At 38.9% G+C, this 23,786-nt stretch overlaps 2 protein-coding genes across 3 annotated transcripts in view; both read left to right on the plus strand.

Annotated features, from left to right (window-relative positions):
- LOC131694989 (carbohydrate sulfotransferase 5-like) overlaps positions 1-13,511 on the plus strand; it is a 113,907-nt gene extending 100,396 nt beyond the window's left edge. The window contains exons 4-5 of the mRNA XM_058983528.1: positions 1,528-1,729; positions 1,792-13,511. Of these exons, the coding sequence (XP_058839511.1) occupies positions 1,528-1,729; positions 1,792-1,908 (319 nt within the window). The 3' untranslated portion in view covers positions 1,909-13,511. The remainder of the gene's footprint in view (positions 1-1,527; positions 1,730-1,791) is intronic.
- A 6,473-nt stretch (positions 13,512-19,984) lies between these two features.
- On the plus strand, positions 19,985-21,540 carry LOC131694987 (thioredoxin-related transmembrane protein 2 homolog). 2 transcript variants are annotated; one of them, XM_058983526.1, is made up of 2 exons: positions 19,985-20,128; positions 20,187-21,540. In XM_058983526.1, exon 2 carries the CDS (start codon positions 20,230-20,232, stop codon positions 21,055-21,057), a length of 828 nt encoding a protein of 275 aa, XP_058839509.1. In that variant the 5' UTR covers positions 19,985-20,128; positions 20,187-20,229; the 3' UTR covers positions 21,058-21,540. The 2 variants fall into 2 exon arrangements, with proteins under 2 accessions (XP_058839509.1, XP_058839508.1); XM_058983525.1 differs by having other exon boundaries at positions 20,192-21,540.
- The last annotated feature ends 2,246 nt before the right edge of the window (positions 21,541-23,786 follow it).

Below are 23,786 nucleotides of genomic sequence, written 5' to 3' on the forward strand. Positions count from 1 at the left end.
ATAATCTACACTTACTTATGCCCACGATTTCGCCTACATGAAAACACCCTGGTAGTTAGGTAAAGGTAGCATCTTTAAACTTCCAAACGTGGTCTCAAACATTAACCCACCACTCGCGCGATCATGAAACGGTCACGTCCGGAAGTTTACCTCGGTCCTAGCAGTCTGGACTAATGCCTTCAGTTGAACCATTCAAACAAGTGACATACAAATGCTTGAGCCCTTCGCGACCATCCACGGCACCTACACCCGCGATCTCGTAAACATGATAACATCCCGGTGATAAAGTGAATGTCTCAGCTCCTATAAATTTTCAAACGCGGTCTTAAGCGTGAACCTAAAAACTACCGCGGTCGCACTATAATGAATCGGTCACTTCCGGATGTTTCTATCCTTGATATCAGCAGACTAGGTCCAATTGGACCAATTAAAAAAAGAAAGCTCTCATATCCACTGGACACCACGTTACAAGGCGACATGACCAAGGACTCTAGTGATATGGGGTAACTTACTCCCTGTCAGAATGTGAATTGTACACCGAAATCTAACTATCAGAATGAAGGTCCGCGTGACCATCCAAGAACGCACGCGTATATAGGAATGGCCACACGGTTACAAAATTCAGTTTTGTACACGCGAAGTCACATGAACGCGAGCACACGTGACAAACACGCTAACATACGAACGCTTAAGCCCTTCGCGATTAATAACGCACACCTACGTTCGCGATCGCGCAAACTTTGTAACACCCTGGTAATAAGGAGAACGTTTTAGCACTTACGAAGTTTCAAACGCTGTCTCAAACTCAAACCTACAAACGTCCTTTTTCGCACGCTCATGAATTGGTCACGTCCGGAAACCATTACTCTCTGTCCTAATAACTAAGGTCCATACATTCAGTAGGACCAATCAAAACATAAAGCTCATATTCAATAGACAACACGGTCCATGGCGACATCACTGGGAACTCTAGTGATATGGAAGATCTTACTTTCCTTTAGCATCTGAGCCGTACACAAAAAATAAAATATTAGATTCACGGTCCACGCGCGATTATCCAAGAACACACGCGAATATGCGAAAGGCACACGGTAATAAAATAGAGATTATACACGCGAAGTTACATACACGTTAGCACACGCGACATACAAACGCACACGCGATCGAACACGTTAACCTATAAATGCTCGAGCCCTTCGCGATGATGCACGCGATCGCGTGGCCCTACGCCCGCACATACCTGAACCGTACAATGAATATCACATTCAGAATCATGGCCCGCTACAATTGGCCTAAAGCAGTGTTTTAGTGGGCGACATTGCCTGTCTCGTCTGCAAATTGTAGTGAGTGATTCTGACGGGGAGCCCTTCCGAGAACCTGGCTCTACAGCTCCAGTAGGACAACTCTCGAAAAAAAATCCCGTCAACTTGAAAGTAAACGATCGATGAAGGCTTTGAATTTAATTGCTAGATTGCAGTAGGTAATAATAAAATAATAAATCATCTGTATTACATTCTTCTTTCACAGGGCAATCCGCTACGAAGACTTATCGATGAATCCCTATGAAATGACCAAAGAAGTCCTAAAATTCTACGGCCTACCGTTCGACCCGGCCGTCGAAGCATTTCTAGACACACACACCAAGCTGGACATCGGTGGCGTTAGTTCCACCTTCCGGGACTCCAAGTCGGCACCGTTCCACTGGACCAAGGATCTCACATTCGAAGAGGTAGGTGGTTTAACCTTCTCGCCAGTTTAGATTGAATCCTTGCAATCCTTTGTTTATTCAAGGTGAAAATAATCCAGGACAGCTGTGTGACCGCCATGAAATCTTGGGGCTACAAGAATGCCACCAGTGAGCAAGAACTGCTCAATTTCGATCCACTGCTGCCGTACAGTGTGTCATGAAGTTTAGCCGAAGAGGAGTACGGCAGCAGTTGATTGTCGGTCAGTGCACCAGTGATCGACTAAACGGGAATGACTCACGAAATGCAGGGTTGTTGGTAAGTTATATTCGCACTGGTAGGGTGGCAAGGCAACGTACGTACTGTATTCCGCCTCCTGGTTCCTCGTTGCCCACGGACATCTGACTTACTGAATTGTCTTAATAGGGTAAAAAACTTGTTCGTTTTGAACGGACGGTAAGTGCTGCAAGAAGTAAATTCGATTAAATTTAATGTATAGACAAATATAAGCATCTGTGATTAACTAGGTAACGTAAATATCGATAAATTCAATGTTAATTAATTGCATATAACAGTTGTATACCGTAAATCCTACATTGCACGTACTCGCTCCATAAGGGCTCTGGTGGGGCATCGGATCACAGGTCACGAGCCATTCTCACTATCACGGTTAATACTTCCTTGAAAGACAGTCTGGGAAAGGTTTTACTTTTCGGCTAGATTTAAGATCACATTTGTAAACTGCTCACTGGAACATAAGTTGAAAGTACTTCGAGTTCATAGACACAATGGTTTCTTTTCTATCTAACGTTCCACCACTATTCTATAGATACAAGGTTTTTTTGATCTATTAAAAAGGTAGTCATGTTTGAACGGAAAAAATAAGTCTCGTGAATAATATTTCGAACACATTTGAAACATATTAAACCGGTTACAATACTATTTCGACAATACTCGGCCTACAATCGACGAATTGTGAATCAACTGGTATCAATATTTTTGCACCTTTTCCAAAAATACAGTATAGATACTAAAGATCCTGCCAAAACAATATAAGACATTTGTGTTAAGCTTGATTTGTGTTTCAAATTCATCTCGTCAGAACAAGCACCAACTGGATATCTAGTTAGACGATGTATCTAAACTAGTACCCGAATTAAACACAAAAAAATCCAATCAGTTCACACGACACATGTACACGCCTCAAGCAATTGGCTTGTCCTGAGTGATGTCCTGGGAAGCAAATACAGAAGCTCTCGTTTGCTGGCAAGAAAGCGAAAGCGAACTCTTGTCTTTTGACTAGGGAACCAAACGCCTGGCATTATGCAATATTCATTCCCAAAAAGAAAAATTACTAGTGCTAGCTACTGACGACATGAATTCAAAACACAAAAATCAAACATAGTTTAATTTGTGCCCTTAATGCGCAAATTGGATTACGAACTGGGGAATAAGTACTCTATTTAACCATGAATAGACACAAAAGCGTAAAACTGATAAGCGATGCGAAGTTTAGTTGCTTGATTTAAGAGTAAAACGAACCAGAACCAGAAAAACGCTTGGTTGAATGTTTGTCCCTTTACTCAATTCTCGACCAATTTCGGTAAGGGCCCTCCTCCCATCGGTTAAAGCTGGACAGTTTTGAATAATGTTTCTCCCAACTACGCTGAACACTATTGACTTGCTCCTTCGACGTCTCCACCTCACGATCGTGCAAAGCACAATAGAATTCGATGTCTGTCCGGCTATTCCGGCGCTTAATTTGGATCTACAATCGAACTACAAATCATTTTTGTCGAAAAACCATGTTCTTGGCTCATCTCTCATAGTTTATTTCGAAATGTACGCTTCTTTGAAATCTACACACTGATCATGAGTCCGTAGATTGTATTCCCGAAATATATCAAATATGTTGAATGATCCTAATACTGCATTGCGGAGATAATGATACTGAAGGTACGCGACTTCTGTAGGCCTAACCTATATTTTCACCTTCAGAAGGTATTCCACTTCATAAAAACTCGGTCGTGTTGAACAAAATTTAAAGTCAACAATCATTGTTGCGAGTAGAGCTTTTTCGTCAACTGAGAAGAATAATTCAATGTTTCCTTTGTTCTCAAGACAATGCACACTAGATCGAAAAGCTGCTAGGTGTCGTTCACTTGGTTCTATTGTAGGTCTGACTTCGGCAAAGGTAGAAAGTGGTCTGATTTGTCTCTTTTTACTTTTGTATTTATTTATATCAACTCCATATAAAGGGTGTCCCACATCAAATTGCATCACGGATACAACGCTGCAAAAATTTACTTAGTGGACCGATCCTTTTCACAATTTTCAGACAATAAAATATAGCCCATTAGTTGGCATGTTTATTTCATTCAACTTCAATACCATAAACGTACGCTCGCACCTTACGCTTAACTCCACTCATTACGTTCTGTACAACATCTGGCTGCAGCTTCTTATATACGCAAACCCACTTTTTCTTCATGTTTTCCTCAGAGTTGACCTCCTTGAAATGCTTCCGTAGTGCCTGCTTCATAGTTGCCCAGTATTTTTCGTTGGGCCATAGTTCCGGTGCGTTCGGGCGGTTCATGTCTGTTGGCTTCGTACCACTCCAGGACGACATTTGAATAGTGGTACGAAGCTAGATCCGGCCAGAAGATCGTAGATGCTTCAACAGAGGATGGAAACGCTTTGATAGATCCTCCTTGAGGTAGATTTCCCCCTTTCACAGTCCCGGTAGTCACGAACGGCGCACTCCGCTTGCCACATGAGCAGATTGCTTGCCTAATCATGTATTTATTAGCAAACTGAAAGTTTCTGCTTCCTTACTTCCTCCGGCACAAGTTTGCTGGGTGGTGAAGAACAGTAGCCCCGGAAGTCGGGCTTGACATAAGTCTCATTATCTATGATGAGACAATTAGGCTTCCCCGAGCAAATTTTCACGGACTCAGACACCATACAACACTTTAAACAGACCATAAATATGGTCAAACACCATAAAATGTTCTCAATATCCTATAAATGTGATCTACAGGACCATGATGATGGTGTTTTCATACCCCATTTAAAACACTATCAAAACACCACGCAGTGGGGATAATCTAGGACCATAACCATGAGTATATTTTGGGCTTTTCGTTTGCTCGGGTCGTCAGCATCTGGGTGTACAGTTTCCGGATCCGATACTTTCCCACTGTATTTTACCGTTCGTCAGGATTTGAAGCCTTCTGCACTTTGTACGTATGCAGTCCCTCCCGGTCCTTGGTTCTCTGGACGAAAGACTTAGACAGGTTTAACTTTTTACCTTTGTAATTCTGATCACTAATAGAACTTCCATTCTGATCGCATTTCTCCTTCCGTTCGATGCTCAGAGTTTAATAAAGGGCGAACACGAAATTATTGCGACAGATTCAACAGGGCATAACTTTTTTACCATTGGGTAAAAATCAACCAAATTTTGCACACTTTCTCATTGATGTGTATTGTTTACATGCTGTCAAACTCGAAGTCGTGTTTTTCGATTCAACGATAATGGAGGTGAATCAACGCGAGTGAAGAGAACAAATGCTTTCCAAACACCTGGAATTTCCTGACCTGTCGCATCTGCAGTTGGGAAAAATGTTAAACATTCACCATTCAACCGTCTCCAGAGTGTTGAAGCGGTTCCAGGAGCGGTTGACGTTGGACCACGGCAAAGGAGCTGGGAGAAAACCGGGGCCGGAGAACAAAAAGACGGAGGGAAAGGTGAAGCGGATGATTAAAGCAAATCCCAACGTCTCAAGCCGTGATTTGGCTAAAAAGATCGGCATGTCGCAGAGCTACGTCCAGAATGCAAAGAAAAGAGCTGGACTACATACATACAAGGTACAGAACTTCCCAAACCGCGATAAGTGGCAACAATCGACGGCTGAAACTCGGGCACGGAAGCTCTACGAGAAGATGCTGACAAAATATGGCTGCTATGTGATAGACGACGAAACGTATATAAAAGACGATTTTAAGCAAATTCCGGGGTTGGAGTTTTTCACCGGCAAGAGCAAGTTCTATGTGGACGACAAATTTAAGAAGAAGAAAATGTCGAAATTCGCCTCCAAATATCTCATTTAGCAGGCCATCTGCTCTTGCGGACCGAGGAATGAGCCTTTCGTGATAAAGGGCACAGTAAATGGCGAGATCTACAAATCTGAGTGCCTCGAGAAGCACCTTTTGCCGTTCTTGTAGCAGCACGACGAAGCTCCGCTATTTTGGCCAGATTTGGCATGATGCCACTATTCTAAAAGTGTCCTGGAGTGGTATGAGGCCAATTCTGTCCATTTTGTTCCAAAGAACATGAATCCGCCAAACTGTCCGGAGCTGCCCCCGGTGGAGCAGTACTGGGCAATGATGAAGCGGGAACTTCGGAAGAGCAAGAAGACAGTCAAAGACGAGAAGGACATGTTAAGAAAATTGGCAAAAAACTGAGAAACTGGGACCGGATGACACTGTAAAGACTTTGATGGAGGGCATCAAGCGAAAATGCGTTCAATTTTACACTCAAGGCTCCATCGATTAACTTTTCTTTTGATTTTTGAAGTAAATATATGTATAAAACTAGCCTAAAATTTTGGTTTGATTTTAAACATTTTTTTTTTATCCCTTTATGGGCAGCTAGGGCCGAGGGTGGTGGCTAACGGGTTTCATACATCCTTGACCTGACGGACAAAGCTATGGTGCCTTGAACACAGGCAACGCAGATCCAAGGCCATCATTGAAATGATAAGTTCTGCGTTTGAGATGTACTTCCCCCGGTTGCCAGACGAATATCTGTAATTATTACTTGTTGCTTTGTATGTATGAATCTAATGTTCAGTCCTGGGTGGTGTATGCGGGGAAGGTGTGGTTTTTAGCGTTCGAGTCCAGGAATGCATATCTGTCTAGGTTAGCGTGGGCGTTTACTAATTGTGTAATAGTGTGATCGCTAAAGGCTCGAGCATATGAATGCCAGCGTGTCTCCAACTTTGCGTGCATAAATCCAATTTTAGATCCGTCTTGCCATTCGCACATTCACGTGTATTCTCGAACGATCGCGCGCGGACCGTGAATCTAATAATTAATTTTCAGTGTATGGTAGAGAAACGTGTTGTCTAGTGAATCGGTCCAACTGAAGGCATGAGTCTAGGCTGATCGAGAGTAGAGAATTCCGAACGTAGCCGGTCTATGATCGCGCGAGTGGTGGGTTAATGCTTGAGACCGCGGTTGTAAAGTTATAGGTGCTGAAAAGTTCACTTAAGTAAAGGGGTGTTGGCGAAATTGCGAGCGTAGGTGTGTGTGGATGATTGAAATTGTAATGTAAGTTCGCGTTTTTGACCAGGTTTGTGTTATCGCGAAAGTTAGGGGCGTTTGCACGTTTTGGATGTGAATGTATATGGGAGAATATGCAATTGACTGTGCTAGTGAATATCAGTATGAACCCAACTCAAGATACAGTAATAAAAGGAAAAATAACATGCCGAATGTTTCTTTTTTTAGGTCAATAACCGTGCATTGAAAAATGCTCAAAAACTCTGAACTAGGCCCCATCGAGTCCAGTCTGTCCGTCTCGTCCTGTCGTGTCTGGGGTTTCCAGGTTACATGCATTCACCAGATGAGACTAGCTTATGTCAGCTTACTTGTGCACTGGTTTCGTAGAATCGAGGCGATCATCGAAATGACAGATCCTACGAGTGAATGCACTTGGCCCAGTCACCTGTCAAGCATTTGTGTATTTGTGTGTGTTGAGATATGTGTGGAGCCTGTAAATAATATTTTAATACGAATAATATTTTATACTTCAAAACAAGAAATGTGCAATATACTACTTGCAGTTTGTTGATCGTTCCTACTTATCTGATTCCATCGAGTATGAGAATACAACTCCATTGTTCTAAAACCTGGCGACGTCCGATGGCACAGAAGAATCATTGTGGGCAGCAATGTTGCTCTTCTTGAATGTATGAGCTCGAAAAGGTCATCACAAGAATATAACGCATGAGACCGAAAATAAATAAAAAAATAAATAAAGAGAAGAGTTAGTATTGATATTGAGTATTAGTAATATGCCGATTTTTTTCGAGAGTTGTCCTACTGGAACTGTAGAGCTAATTGATTTAATTAAGGCATGGACCTAGACTTCTGGAATCGAGGATAGAGACTTCCGGACGCGAACGATTCATGAATGCGCGAGTGCGGGGGACTGTAGGTTCACGCTTGAGACTGCGTTTGAGTGATTACAAGTGCCGAGACGTTCATATTATCACCGGGATGTTATAATGTCTGGAAGAGCGCGAGTATAGGTTGCGTGGATGGTCGCGAAGGGCTCAAGCATTTTTATATTTGTTTGTCGCGTGTATGTGACTTTGCATTCGATTTTTATGTAGTTTCGCGCGAACACGGGCATTTGGAGGTTCACTCTCGAGACCGGGATTGTTAATTTATAAGTGCTAAACCATTCACTTAGTCACCAGGGTGTTATACTTTTTACGAGATCGTGGGTGTGGTCGTGCGTGGATGATCGCGAAGGACTCGAGCGTTTGTATGTGGACGTTTTTGTCACGTGTGCTAGTGTGTAACTTCGCGTGGACACATTATTTTTATAAGCGTGTGGCCATTCGCATGTTCGCGTATTCTTCAACGATCGCACGTGGACGTCTTGTCTAGTTTTTATTTCTATTGGTCCAACTAAAGGCATGAATTTGGGCTGCTATGATCAAGGGCGGAGACTTCCGGACGTGACCGATTCATGATTGCGCGAGCTTAGGTTCTTAGGTTCCAACGTTCACCCAATCAATCGGGGTGTTTGAATATTGGCGAGATCGCGGGCGTTCGTATTTGTGACCAGGTTCGTGTTATCGCGTAGGCCACGTTTGTACGTTTGGAATGAGGTGCCTGCAGAGAGAATTGGGCCCTAAACCCACATTGTATATTATTTGACCATGGCAGTGGATAATAAAGGTCGCCAAGTTAAGTACTAAAATTGATCACAATGTAGCTTAACTAAAAAGAAAATAATCGTATCCCAAGTTTATGTGATATCATCACTGTAATACTGCTTTGGTGGAAAAGCCCCCGGACCACATCAAGGTACAGTATCATGCCGAGGGAATTTTGGTTTGATTTTAAACATTATAAGAAAATTGGCATGACATTTTCGGTGTTGCAATAATTTCGTGTTCGCCCTTTAGTATCGTTTAATAACACGTCTCACCGTCGACTGCACGATTCCGAGTTGTTTTCCGATGTCCCGATGAAAGAGTTGAGGATTTTCCAGATGCTTCTGCAAAATAAATTCGCGACGTTGCTTTTCGGGTGACGCCATTTTTTCCAATCTTCGAAAAACTAACTGCGATAAAAATACAATGTAAACAATACACTCCAAATTACTTCTACCTAAATTTTCAAGAGAAAATATCCAATGGGTTGTTTCTAGAGTTACTATATTAAGAGTTAGGCGGACACAAAAACCGGAAAACTGGCAACTCTTATTTCAAGAAAAAAAAAACACTGGCATTCCATGTAAATGTTCAAGCTTTAGCTTAATAGTTTCATTGTCGTCGTAAGTAAGAACTTTGCATGCACGAATAGAAAAACCAAAGATCTGATGATATGATTTCATATTTGTGCGAATATCTCTTCTTGTTGCAGAAAAAATTGGTTCATTTCGTTTCTCTACACTCGATAACACAAGAGAAGAGAAAAATAGTTATGACCATAATCACAATACCTTTTCCATATACAGAGAATCTGTAAAAGGAAGATGCACATGCGGCTAGCGTTAAAAGAGACTATAGAATGGTGGACCAAGATCAAATGATTAAGGCATCCAAAATACATTTGGTCACTATGCGGAGCACCCGGATTGTTCAGTCACGATTATGTTGATGAGGATGTGTAGTAACGACGAGTTTCTGCGTCTGCGTTATTGAATTGTCCAAAGCTCAGTAGCTCGCTAGTTACATTTCTCCCTATTTAACTCAATATTCTGATTTTCTACCGATTTAGAATCCAACAGAAAATGACAATTATCCACATTAGGGAAATAGTTTAACAAGGATTATATAACGAACTTCACCAACTGTAAACGAAAAGATTTTATTGACCCGTAAGTTACAACATTACCCGACCTGAATGAAATAACACAATTAATGGGTTTATTGTTTGAAACCATAGAAGTTGGCATTTTTAACAGTTAATCCAGGAAGAGGATAGGGGTCAAGGTGGTTGAATGTTACCGTGTTAATTTAGTTCCACATAATATTTTGATTTATTATTTCAGGAACAACAAAATAAATAAAATGTTCGACACGTTCTGCAACGTCAGCTGCATCCGATCAGACCAAAATGGCACATAGCTTAATGGTCCAATGCTCGACAAATATATGATTAGGGCTCAAAAGCCAACTGTCATTCACTTTGGGAGGAAATTCTGGACGAACCGTTAACCGCCCAGCTCAACCGTTGATAACAAACAAAAGAGGAAAGTTTTTTCTTTCGTTGACTGCTATGCATCGTGCTTAGGGTGGATGTACCAATAGCATACTTAAGGAAAACTTTTGATAAAAAATCGATGAATAGACCTAAGGGTAATGTTAATACATTAAACGACAGCTTTCAGTCCCTACTTCATAGGAAAAATATAAAGATGGTTTAATAACCGATTTATGTATTCAAAACCGCTTGTACCACTATAGGAACACATGTACCAATAGTGGTGCAATCACTAATTTCGGTTCCTATTGTTGCAAATCCCATTGCTTTCTTATGGGACTTGCAACTATAGGTACACTATATCAACCATAGGTGCAAGGGAGCTCAAAATTCTAAGAAAATCATTTTTTTCAATAGTTATTTGGGCAAATTTCAAGGATAACAGTTTTATTGTCGCATAATTTTGTTGCGATGAATCGATAAAAAAATATTTTTTGATGGTTAGTACCTCAGTTACGCGTATAACCCACTACTGCAACTATTGGTACACCTCAACTATAGGAGCACCCACCCTAGGTAATAATGATTTATCTAGAATTTCTCCTCAAAGTAAATTTTGACATTTGGCTTTTGAGCCCTAATCATATGTTTGTCTAGAATTATACCATCACAACTAGGGTGACCGAATACGCACCATTCATAAACTTTTAAACCCAAACTAGCCGAGTATATCGCATGCCTGACTCAAACCTATCGCATTTACACACACTTCATGCATGCAAAATTTAAACTCGTATACCAGAGAACAAAACTCATGATAAACTTTGCGCTCAAAGCAATTGGATGGATGCGAGTTGATCTTACACCCGAAAAAATTGCACTATGTTCAACTAAGAATGGGTTTATGTCAATAGAAAATAACTCGTAGAACATGAAAACAATATGAGTCTGACATATTAATGAACTATAGGGAACAGAGGAGTCCACTTGTGATTGCCCTCGGTTTTTGCTCTCATAATCTGGTCACCCCAATTCTGCCTATAATGGTAATAGAAAATTCCAAATATCTTGAGTTGTAATTGCCTGTAGTAAACCCTGAAATGGATATTGAATTCCACAACTCGAAGAAACCCTGCGTCAGAGATTTACTTGACACAGCAAGGCTAATGTCCATGATACTCCGTACGCGACTGGTATATTTTGGACCCTTTAGACATTCGTTCTTTGTGAAAGGAGATTCACCAAGACTTAGGCAATCCTGTTTTCAGACGCCTCATACGACATAGGAGCAGGATCCCGGTCGATCAATTCGTGGCTGAGATACGGTAATCCGTTTGATACCGGATACTTATTGGAGAAAATATGTAAACTACTATAAAACATAATTCAACACGTTCACGTCCAACTTTTTCTGTCCTTCGTCAATTCTTAAATTTTCTATCCCGCAAACGAAAGTTAGTTATACCATCTATTCCATTTGACTATACTAAATTACATATCTGTTCTTTCCGTACACGCACAAGACTACACGACTAGTAAAACCCACAGTCTATAGCAAAGTAGATTAATACGACATATCTCTAAAATAGAAGAGTAGAAATAGAAGTACATGTCCGTATCGATTTTAATTAAGCTTTAAACATCAAGCACACCAACTAATAATTACAATAAAATAACTGTAACCCAGTACAGCCCAAGCGAAGGAAGTTTTGCATTTGCGCAGTCGTATTTAGTCATAAAAGAAAACAATAATTAATAGGCTGTAATCGTTCATCACCGAAAACTAGATAACGATTAGATAGTTAGGCCAACTAGTTCAATCGAAAACAACACAATGATTTTTGAACACTTACTCAAAGAGAGAAATAATTAGAGTGCCTTTTGATCCGCAGCAGAACATAATTCAAGCCAACGTATAGAACAAAAACAAAACTTTAAACAACGCTGAATCGCACGTATGTACGCAACAGAGCCTAGGAACAAATGATTAAAACACAGAACAATCGATAGCAGTATGCCAGTAGAACAACAACAAAAAACACTAATCTTTTCTGATCAAATCTTCTCTAAATGCAACCATAAATTTGAAAACAGACGAAACCACGCTATTTACAAATCGTAATTAAATTACAACTACTGACACAGATCTTAAGATGTTCATTCTTTTTATGCAGAGTCGATTTAAAACTATGACGAACATTTCGATCGTGAATCGGCAATAGGACCTAATTCACAATTGTTAAAATTAGTGGAAACTATTCCCCTTAATTTTAAGCATGCTCAGTTATGTTATAAAACTCCAAGCCTCCGGTAGGAAATTGTTTTTCAGAGTGATAACCTTTCTATAACAGTAATAGAAAATTATATGGTGGAAATTCACAGTAATTGAAAAATAAGCTACATGACGGGTTAAGGTCGGTTTCATAAACGAGGACAATTAACATTTGCTCTGTTTATGAAGTGTTTTGCCTAATACGGGTACGATCAATATTTGATTTTTTCTCTAATCGACGATCTTGACGAACGAACACGGCTAGAAAAGGTGCCGAAGATACGTAATGAACATTACATGAACACAATGGATGAAATTGCTATTTCTCAAATTTAGTAACGAAAACCTCGAAACAGTAGACACACACTTAGAAAAGAAAGGGAAAAATACATTTGAGGTAACCTACAACGTATTTTGCTGTCTTATGATAGGATTTTACATGCTGTGACATGTAGAATAAAATCTTATAAAGTAAAATTTGACTGAATAAATTGGGGAATTGCGAGCGATACATATTTTTACATCTTCTTAATCGTAATCGTAAACGTCTCCCAAGGTGCATATAAAAGAATAGCCTTAGTTCACTACATTATATCAGTTTCCACCTAACTAAAACCACTAGTTGTCATCAGTATCTCTTGAAGATTCAGTAATTTGTAAAGGACACATGATAATTATATCTGAAATTAAAATGTTCAACATTAAAACTCGAATATTCATAGTTGTTCGTTTTAATAATTTATGTTTTAACTTGTTTAGGACAGTGACCCGGTGTATCAATTATTTCAAATTAAATTTGTATTGTCGTTGATCGGTGCAATCAAGAGCCTTTTGTTGATTCAAGATCGATTTGTAGGCAATTAAATCGAAACAATGCGACTTAAATATAATAAACGAAAGTTTACGTATGGTTCCGCATGCCAGCGTTGAGCGTGTCTGAATCAATCGATACGAATACTTTGCTGGCACACTTAGACGAGTAATGTTTATAAGAAGTAGGTAGTAGAACAAATAATCAACAATAATTTATTGACAGTGCAGAAATGAATGATATGAACTTAGATGTCCATGCTCAAGAATTGGAATAAAAACAAATGTGAATTCACTATTCGTTGCACTCATTTCAAGCGATGGAACTTAAAAGAATGCCCAAAATACCCGCTGTGAAGTATAGTAATAATAGTCTATAGTATCGTTTATTGGTAATCAATGATTTGGAATGAATTTAGATGGGGAGCGGGTTTATGTTCTTGTTACCTTAAACTCCTTTTTCAAGCGTTTATTTTGCTTTAAATGACGATCCGCTACCTGAAACATTTTTAGTTTGCAGCATGCCATTGAGTACATCACGCTTGGGACACCTGATGGCTTGCGTTTGTACTACCAAAGCGTCAGAGGGTTGAGGACGAAAATCGAGGACGTGTACTTGGCTGTAGCTGACGGCGACCACGATATTTACGTTCTAACAGAAACTTGGTTTGGTGATCGTAATACATGGATGCAACTCTTCGGGGATGGTTATGCGGTTTACCGTGTGGATCGAAGCGCTAACAACAGCATGCACGGCCGCGGCGGAGGAGTTTTGATTGCTGTTCTTTCGAACTTGTCTCCCATGAGTTTGATGTGTAGTATTGAAGTTTTTTGGACGAAGATTACTGCATCGATGAGGAGCTACGTTATTGGAGCTGTTTACATTCCTCCAGAAAAATAACTTAACATTGCGCAGCTCCATCTAGACACTATAAAATGCACTTCTTCTCAGATGGATGCATATGATATGATAGTCCTTAGTGATTTCAACCAACCAGGACTTGTGCCGGTAGCTTCTGGGCATCGATATGCTTACCATAACCCGTTTTTCTCGACAACTAATCCTGCCAACCGCTTAATACTGGATGGGATGGCTTTCTATAGATTTAATCAAGTAAGCACGATCTCGAACCACCAACCACGTTTTCTTGGCCTCGTCTTCGTGAGTGAAGCTTATAGTGTGATCGTTCCGTTGGATAACTATCGTCCCGCTTTAGAAACAACCATTTCTACCGTTAGCGCCCTAGTACGAAGCTATAGCTGTAGATTGTCGTATTTTTCACAAAACTGGTCTAGTTATACTGCGCCCCTCCCTGTTGCTGATCGACTGGAATCAGTGTACTACATGATTAGGTGAAGTATAGATGCTGCCGTTTACCTTTACAGCCGACTACCGCTTGGCTGTATTAAAACATCCGTGCCTAAATGTCAACTTCCTAAGAAGCCTTTCTGGGCTAACGCCATGTTTCGAAATCTAAAACGCCAAATCTCTACGTAGGTACACATATTGATGAAGTCCTTTTTGTCGCACAGTAGAGAAAGTGAAACAAGTCTTCTCATGAAGTACGTCTTTGCAATAATTAGTAATAAGTACCGTAGTTAAAATATATTGCTGTACAAAGAATATGTAAGCGGTATCCAACAACACTTACGACGAAATCTGTAGGGCTTCTGGCAGGCATTGTAATTCTCTCTCACTCACGCGAGAAGAGGCTTATCCGATGTCCAACTATTCCGAGATAAGATAAGTCACAAAATTCTCCGTCTCCACAAATAGCGTGAGAATAAATTTTCCGGATAAAGTTTATTTGATTTTTTCCTTCTCACCGGAGAAAGTGATAATATTTTTATTTCGTAGAAATCAATGAAAGCGTCAAAATATAAACTTAATTTCAAAGAAAAGCGGCAAAGAAGTACGACAGACTTGTTTTTTCCTGTTTTGGAATAGCGACAACAAGGCAGCGAGCACAAAAAGGATACCATGATAAACTCATTCGCTCATTCTCCGGCGATTTTCTTTATCCGGAGAAATAACACGTTGTGTTTATCCGGAGAAGTTGTGTGAGTGCCAATAACTTTTCGTGTGAAAATGTGAGTTTTTATTGTCGTAGTAGAAAATTATCCGGACGCATTTACTCATATGAGCGATAAATGCAATGCCTGGCTTCTGGTCATTCGTTAATACGAAGAGAATAGAAACTCGCCTTCCGTCTAGGTCTAGGATGGTTTACATTTACGAAGCATCGACTACTACAACGGCAAAATGCTTACTTCTCGAGCGGCGGTTGGTGGCTTTCTAGCCAATAGCGCTACTTTGTTGGTCCCTTCGCCACTTCCTCTGCAGCTCGGAGAGTATGCTCGTAACCACTCTGTTGACAGCGTCCCAAATATGTTCGTCGTGTGTATGTGTATGTCATTTAAACTCACACAATTTTCTCACAGATGGCTGAGCCCATTCACAAACTTAGTTTCAAATGAAAGGTATAACGCTCCCATAAGCTGCTATTGAATTTTTAGTAGATCCGACTTCTTGTTCCGGAGCTTTGGATTGAAGAGTGCGGCCACGCAGCAAATTCCCATATAAACTGGTACCACCATGATGTCCAAATGATGTAAAACATATAAAAATGGGTGCAACATTACTTGGTTGCGGGTATAGATTACTAATGACCAATCAATGTAGCCTTGACCACATTGGTCGCCTCGCCAAGTTCTTAAGCTAATAACACACCTATGCCCTAGTGAATTCTTGACCAATTTTTACAAAGTTGATTTAAAATGAAAGATACAGTAATTCCATTGACTGCATTATAGTATATCATTTTAATAATATGCTGTAATTTTTCTATGCAAAAATATCGACAAACGACTAAGTGACGAAGCTTCTTGTAGAACGTTTCTGGAAAAACATGATTTGCGGTGTTAGCTGCCATTCTAAAATACCATAACCGATTTCTTTCAAACTTTGCATACATATTAGGGTGGGGCAAAATGATTGTTTTTTCAGTACAGTACTTTTTCGGTTCCTTTTGGGGTCCCAAATAACTGTGCAAAATTTGGGGTCGATTGGTTTTGACCCGGCGTTGCGCATTGCATTTGAAATTTGTATGGAAATTAGTATGGAAAAACCTACTTTTTTGCATTTTCAATTCTACAGACTGCAATTCTTCCTACAGTAGCCAACAATTAGATAAAAGTGTAGTTCAGAATATGCTGAACAACTTTGCCGAAGGATATATGGTGTTAGAATGTCACACAAGCAAGTTATAGTTAGCTTTCAGCATATCAAAATTCGGCCTGAAATATTGTCGAGTTGGAATGTTCAGATGAATTATTTAAAACATTTGCACAATGTCCTATGCATAGTAACGATGAAACGAAACATACTGTATCCCTCTGCATTGCATTATATCAATAGAAGTAAAGATAGAGACCCCACCCTAATACATATTCTAGGTAAAAATACTTAACTCCCACGTTGAGTTTCTGAGAAAAAAATTTTAATTTAAATTTTAAAGGGGGTTTTTTACTCATTTTAAATAAATATTACAATTTTTCACGAAAAATTCACCACACCATGTTCCGATTATTGTACAGAGAAAGTACCTTTAAACCATACCTTGAAAACTGTAGTTACACTGGTTCACGATTTCTTGAAAATACAACTTTCTCCGTGAAAAATTCAATACCCAACTGGAGGGCTCAAGCAGACAAATTGTCCAAGGTATCTTTCAATTGCCCTTGCAGATTGACAGCTTTAGAATCTCTAGTAGATACCACACGGTCATCTGCAAGCTGCCTTAGCGAAAGTGACAAGACATACGGAATCATAATTTTGTTCTTGTTACAAAGGGAATCTTTTGTTTCAGCAACAAAGCTCAATCGTCTGTTGTTGAATATTATTTTCAATACTTATACTTATACCCTTTTGTATACCGGAATAATTATTTCTTTATCAACCCAATATAGCTGAATCCCGTGATTCAACTAATTACAGTGAACAACCAACCGAGATCGTTTCCGGGAAGCACGTTGGTGTGAGGATACCGAACAAAGTGATTGCGGAAACAAATCGCACGAGGAGGCTAAGGCACTCGCGAGAATCTACGGAAAAGTTGGCAAAGGTAAATCGTGACAAGTCAGTTAAATAGCTGTGACAGATATAGCCTTCAGAGTTGTAGGGTGAGTCAATCTGTTTTCCCTTTTATTTGTCGTATTTTCATTATCTTCATTGAGTACACCTGTTTTATTTTTCAATTCTATTTTTCCAAATCGAAAAAACTCAATTTGTCTCAAAGCTCATCTGAGACAATTCCGATTGTCTCAAATGAGTAAATGCGGACGAACAAGGTCAGGCGATTTAAACAGTTTGACGTTTGACTCAACTCTCCAGTGCTAATTGCCACTAGGAACAAATACAATTTGCGAATGCGATTTAAAGGCAATTTCAATTTTTCGCGTTTTCCAACATGGCGGTTCATGTTTGGCTTAAGCTGAAAATTGTTTTTTTAATAATTGGCGCAATCTCGCTTGTATTTTGTTTGTCTAGTACACTTCATTTAGCCAACGAATGTGGGAATTTGTGGAATCGTGTGTAAGTATAGAGGAACAAGATCTCTGACCTAAAGTTTTAATGAAAGTCAGATTGTGGTAAGTTTTGATGTGCAATACCAATTTCACCATTGATTCTTCCTTAATTTGGTGGTGATTACCTAGTATACTGATAAGTTTACGTGAATTGATAATGACTCCGAAAATAAGTATTATTTGTAATTTTCATATTAGACAGCTAAGGGCGATTAAATGGCGCGTTCCCTGGGCGATTTGGAGGCGATTTAAGGACGGGTAGAGCGGCAAAGAAAATGACGGTGGCAAATCGCCCAAATGTTGCAATTGAAATAACCCCCTAATTGCCAGCAATTTGCTGGCAAATTCAAGGGCAATTAGCGCATCCGAGTTGGCCAATAGCCCCCCGTTAGCCAGCAACTTGCCCTTTTTGACTGGGTTATGTTAACATGGACGAATTTTGCGCCGAATCGTATTCTGAGTTGGCAGCACCCTCTCAGATTTTAATGAAACTTTCTGCACATGAAGACTTTGTCACAAAGAGCCACTCTGCATACTTTGTTTCTCCAAAAATGATCTAGACTGTCTTTTGAAAAGGGCCAACCTTTTAACCATTTTTTTTTCAAATGGTTATAGTCCAAAAATGACAAATTCTTCAAAAAATAGGAGTGATTTTCACAAAATTAGTCAAATTTTTGAATAAAAATATTGAAAAAATTCTTTATTGAAAAAAATCGATTTTAAAAACTCGATTTACAAAAAAAAGTCGATTTACAAAAAAAACATTTTTGATTTGGATGAAATTTTGTTCCAAGATAGGTAATTATGTTCCCTACTTGCCGTCAGAATTTCAAGTTGCGCACTTTCAAGGAAAAAAAGTTATTTGAAAAAAACTTTACCTTGTCCAAATTGAATTTTTTTCATCAGTGTATTTTTATCAAAAACTAAACCAATGAAAGTCATAATCATCTCTTAATCCAATAAAACTCAGTTTGTGAGAAGATATTGTCTAATTTAGCAACTAAGTATATTTTTATTAAGGCGTTACAAACATTTTCATTTTTCATAAAATCGATTTTTTTTATTGCTTTATCTGAAAGTACAACTCTTCGAGAATGTTTTCCCAAATTTTTATAGAGGTCCGAAAAATAGATCGAAAGTTACAGCGCTTCCAAGCGCGCTTCGTCTGCCAAGAGCAGTGGTAATTCGAAATTTTAAACTCGATTATCTCGAAATGTCGTGTACTTAAAATACAATTGCCGAAAATCTACTCAATCGATTTTCTTAATTTTTTTTTCAATTGATCGTAATTAATTTTTCTCGTACTTTAACGGTTGTTTTTATGCATAAATTTTTGTTTCATGGATAAGAATATTTTAATACAGTTTTTAAAACAGTGATTTTTTACTAAAAATAATAATAATATTTTTGGCCCCCCTGTTTCTATGGAACCTTCCCATAGTTGGCTGGTCGCAGCATCTAGCAGAGATGCCAGATTTGCAGACAAGTCTGCAAATTCACAGACTTTTAATTTAAGCTGCAGATTTTTTGGATGACGCAGATATTTGCAGATTTTGTAGTATGGTTGCAGATATTTGCAGATTTTTAAGTTTTGTTGCAGATATTTGCAGATTTTTGAATATAAAGGCTTTTGATTACACTAGCTTTCCTAACATTTTTCGTTCTTCCCAGACTTTTAAAATTATTATTGCAGACATTTGAAAAAATTACCTGGCATCTCTGGCATCTAGTTTAATCCGCATAGTTGCCTTTTCGTTTACTGGGCTGTCACAAACGACAAATGTTTTCACCTTTGCTCTTTGCATTAGCGTAGCGTGCACTCAAAAAAAAGTAAACGTTATGCCTATTGATTTTACACATAGATTTTTGCAATTAACGGAGGCATATAGACACTATTTGCTGGCACATAAACCTAATGTGTGTATTTACAAGAAATATTAATCTTACATTCACATTTCATAACTATTGGGCGCATAAAACCCCATTCTATAACAATATGCACATATAACTTATGTGTGTTCATACATAGTTTATACAGTTGACACATAGAAGATATGTGTGCGCGAGATAACAATAGCATTTCTTCTTCATATGAATTTTAAGCGGTTTGAAGCAAATAGAATTAACGTTTGGATTTTTTTCAGTGTGCAATTAGATCAGTTTCACGAACGTCACTGCTGACACAGCTGTCAGTCTCCACCCACGCAAAGTTTTCCTTTCGCTTCATCTGATCAGATTTTGATTCCATTATTGAGCTACTTGAAGAAGTTTTTGACAAGCAGCTTAGGCGACGGTTTTCTCGGCGCACAGGAAGGCATTAATTAAGGTCAGAATTACCATGATTAGGAGTAACGGTGTTAAATAATCAAAAAACTTGTTTGCAGTGCAGGTTCGGCAAGGTGTTGTCCCTTCGAAAACTACCCGGTAATGTCGTTCAAGAAGGATGTGGTTCTGCTCATTAAACCTTACTATTGGGTTAATATTCTGATGAGCCTTTCGTTTATCGTGGCCAAGCGTGCTCCCATGCTATGCAACTTTTTATGGACTTATCTGTTCAATCAGCAGGATCAGTGCGAATTGGATGGGCGAGAGACAGAGATTCTGTTCTTCCTGCTCATCGTTGTCATGATCCGGACAAGAAAAACTGGAAGTGTCACGATGATTAACTATTTGACGTCCAGTTTCACGTATACGAAGGTTGCAAATCTAGGCTTGTGGTTCTACAGTGATATTCGATTGGGTTTGATATATGGGGTGCTGTTTATTTTGGTTGCGTTAACTCTTCCAGAACCAACATATTCCGGACCGAATAATGTAGTGTACCTTCGCACGGAGAATGGCCTTGACGAAGAACTGGAAAGAGACAAACGTGTTAATTGGTTGGTCACATTCTACACCGTCTGGAATCCAGCTTGCGCAAATTTCGCTCCGATCATCGCTGAGTTGTCTGCTGAGTACAATCTGCCCAACCTGAAGTTCGGAAAAGTGGACATAGGACGGTTCCCAAATATCGGCAAGAAGTACCATGTTTCCGACAGTTCCTTCAGCCGACAACTGCCCACGGTGATACTGTTCCGCAACGGCAAGGAGGTGACCCGTCGTCCCTACTCCGATTCCAAGGGTAAGCTGGTAAAGTTCTTTTTCTCCAGTGATAACGTTAAGGCTGCTTTTGATCTGAACAACCTATACAAAGAATGTAAAGATAATCCGATCAAAAATACCGGCAAGGCTATTGCCGAGAAGAAGAAGAATTAAGTTGTAGCCATTTATCGTTTAGCATTTAAAAGCCTTTTTTTGTTAGAATCGTGTTGAGCACTCATTCAGCTTAAAAATAGCGTGACGTTTTAATTTATTGTTCCTCGATTTAAGATACAATGCTCGTCATTACATAATCGTGCCGTTGAAAAGAAATCGAATAAGGCGTAGTTTTACGATAGATATTTTTGACTACGTCACGCCATTATCTAACATTGTGCAGAGGCGATAATTATCAATACCCAATCGATGAGCGTGTATGAAGTCGCATTCTGCCTCAAAACAAGCCCTTTCGTCCGTTGTATGTCATAAATAGTTAATTATTAAGCGCGGTAGTGTTAGAAAATTGTGAACCGTACGTTTTCTGTTTTTGCATCTTAAGTCAGTTTCATACGAGTTGTGTTGATTTAGGTTTAAGATTTTATTGAAACGCAATGAAGCAAGCGCAAAATGGTAGTCAATAAATTTAGTGAACGATTGAAATGTTTTTTTATTTCATTTTATAAAGATTCAAGTCCTTATTTGTTTCTTCCGTGGATATTTAATGTTTTTACAAGATGTGAAAGTAAAAAAAATACGAAGTACTAATACTAAATACTGCCTCTCCGTCGGGCCTTTTTGACGCAGCTTCCTGTTGCGTGTTGAGATTTTTTTCTTGGTGTTGCATTAGCTGCGTTGTCTTCGGCGATTTGAAGGTCAGTCCGTCTGCCTTCTCTACCGTTGTCGTTCGCGTCCACGTCCAACTGCTTTGCAGTCCACGATCGGAAGTTCTAATTTGTTTCTTGTTCTTACGGGTCGCGTTCGCGGCATTTGTTTTTTTTTTGTGGGTTGGAGGCATAGCTGGAAAATGTCATGGTTATGACCAGTCATCTGGTGACTGGTCGCATGTTTGCTCGTGACATGTACAAGTTGCGGATTCTTGCGACATGTGACACAAGCGCGTGTACTATGACACGATACATTTTCCCCGTGACATGTCATAAAATTTGTACATGTTTCAAAACAAAACTGGTTTGTCAAGCGGCTGTACATTTACTGAACTGTGACATGTATGTTCGTTTGCGAACGGTCGCGACAATAGGAAAACAGGTTTGCTTGTTATGTGACATGTCGACAATGAACCGGTATCGAAAATGGGTAAAATATTGGATACCGTACTTTGGCGGATAATTGGAAATATAGAAAATGAGATAATTGCATTTCTTTCAACATTTCACAAATAAATATTGTTTGTTATTGCGGTTTAGAGGTGTTGAAAATCAATAGTTTTAGACATTTTAAACGCACACTGGGAAGTAAATGCGCCAAAATCGAAAAAATTTTAACTTTTCATAGATAAACAGTGTTTGTTATTGTGAGTTAAGAGGTGTTGAAAATCAATAGTTTTAGACATTTTAAACGCACATTAGGAAGTAAATGCGTCAAAATCGAAAAAATCAACTTTTCACAGATAAACAGTGTTTGTTATTGCGAGTTAAGAGGTGTTGAAAATCAATAGTTTTAGACATTTTAAACGCACACTGGGAAGTAAATGCGTCAAAATCGAAAAATTTTCAACTTTTCACAGATAAACAGTGTTTGTTATTGCGAGTTAAGAGGTGTTGAAAATCAATAGTTTTAGGCATTTTAAACGCACATTAGGAAGTAAATGCGCCAAAATCGAAAAAAATTCAACTTTTCACAGATAAACATTGTTTGTTATTGCGAGTTAAGAGGTGTTGAAAATCAATAGTTTTAGACATTTTAAACGCACACTGGGAAGTAAATGCGTCAAAATCGAAAAAAATTTAACTTTTCATAGATAAACAGTGTTTGTTATTGTGAGTTAAGAGGTGTTGAAAATCAATAGTTTTAGGCATTTTAAACGCACATTAGGAAGTAAATGCGTCAAAATCGAAAAAAATCAACTTTTCACAGATAAATATTGTTTGTTATTGCGAGTTAAGAGGTGTTGAAAATCAATAGTTTTAGACATTTTAAACGCACACTGGGAAGTAAATGCGCCAAAATCGAAAAAAATTCAACTTTTCACAGATAAACATTGTTTGTTATTGCGAGTTACGAGGTGTTGAAAATCAATAATTTTAGACATTTTAAACGCACACTGGGAAGTAAATGCGTCAAAATCGAAAAATTTTCAACTTTTCACAGATAAACATTGTTTGTTATTACGAGTTGTTTACTATTTTTACCTGCAACCGTCGGCGCGGCCCGGCGCGGCGCTGGGCACACCTTTAATTTTAAACGCATTTTTAAATTTCCATTTTGTCGAAATTACTTCCCGTTGTGCATTTCAAATGTTCAAAACTTTTGATTTTCAAGTCCTAATAACTCGGAAAAACAAGCAACATTCATCTGTAAGAAGTGAATTTTGCGATTTTGACGCATTTACTTCCCCATGTGCGTTTAAAATGTTCAAAACTAGTGATTTTCATATCCTAGTACAGTAGGATTCCGTTTTTGGCAACAATTTTATTTTTTGCTGTTGCCGAAACCGGAACCGTGCCAAAAATTGAACCTTATTTTTAAAGTTTGGATTTTCAATTTACGACTTCAAAAATGTTTCAAGGATTTTTAACCATGTGTGAAATGGAATTAGATGAAAGGAAAAAATAAGAAAATTCAATTTTATTCATATGTTTATCAAATTCAGTCTTCGCACAGTGATCACCTTCCATAAAAAAGTCGATCAAAACCTCAAAAGGGATCCGAATTTGATAAAAACTTCA

The sequence above is a fragment of the Topomyia yanbarensis genome, unplaced genomic scaffold (assembly GCF_030247195.1).
Source record: "Topomyia yanbarensis strain Yona2022 unplaced genomic scaffold, ASM3024719v1 HiC_scaffold_22, whole genome shotgun sequence".
Classification (NCBI taxonomy): domain Eukaryota; kingdom Metazoa; phylum Arthropoda; class Insecta; order Diptera; family Culicidae; genus Topomyia; species Topomyia yanbarensis.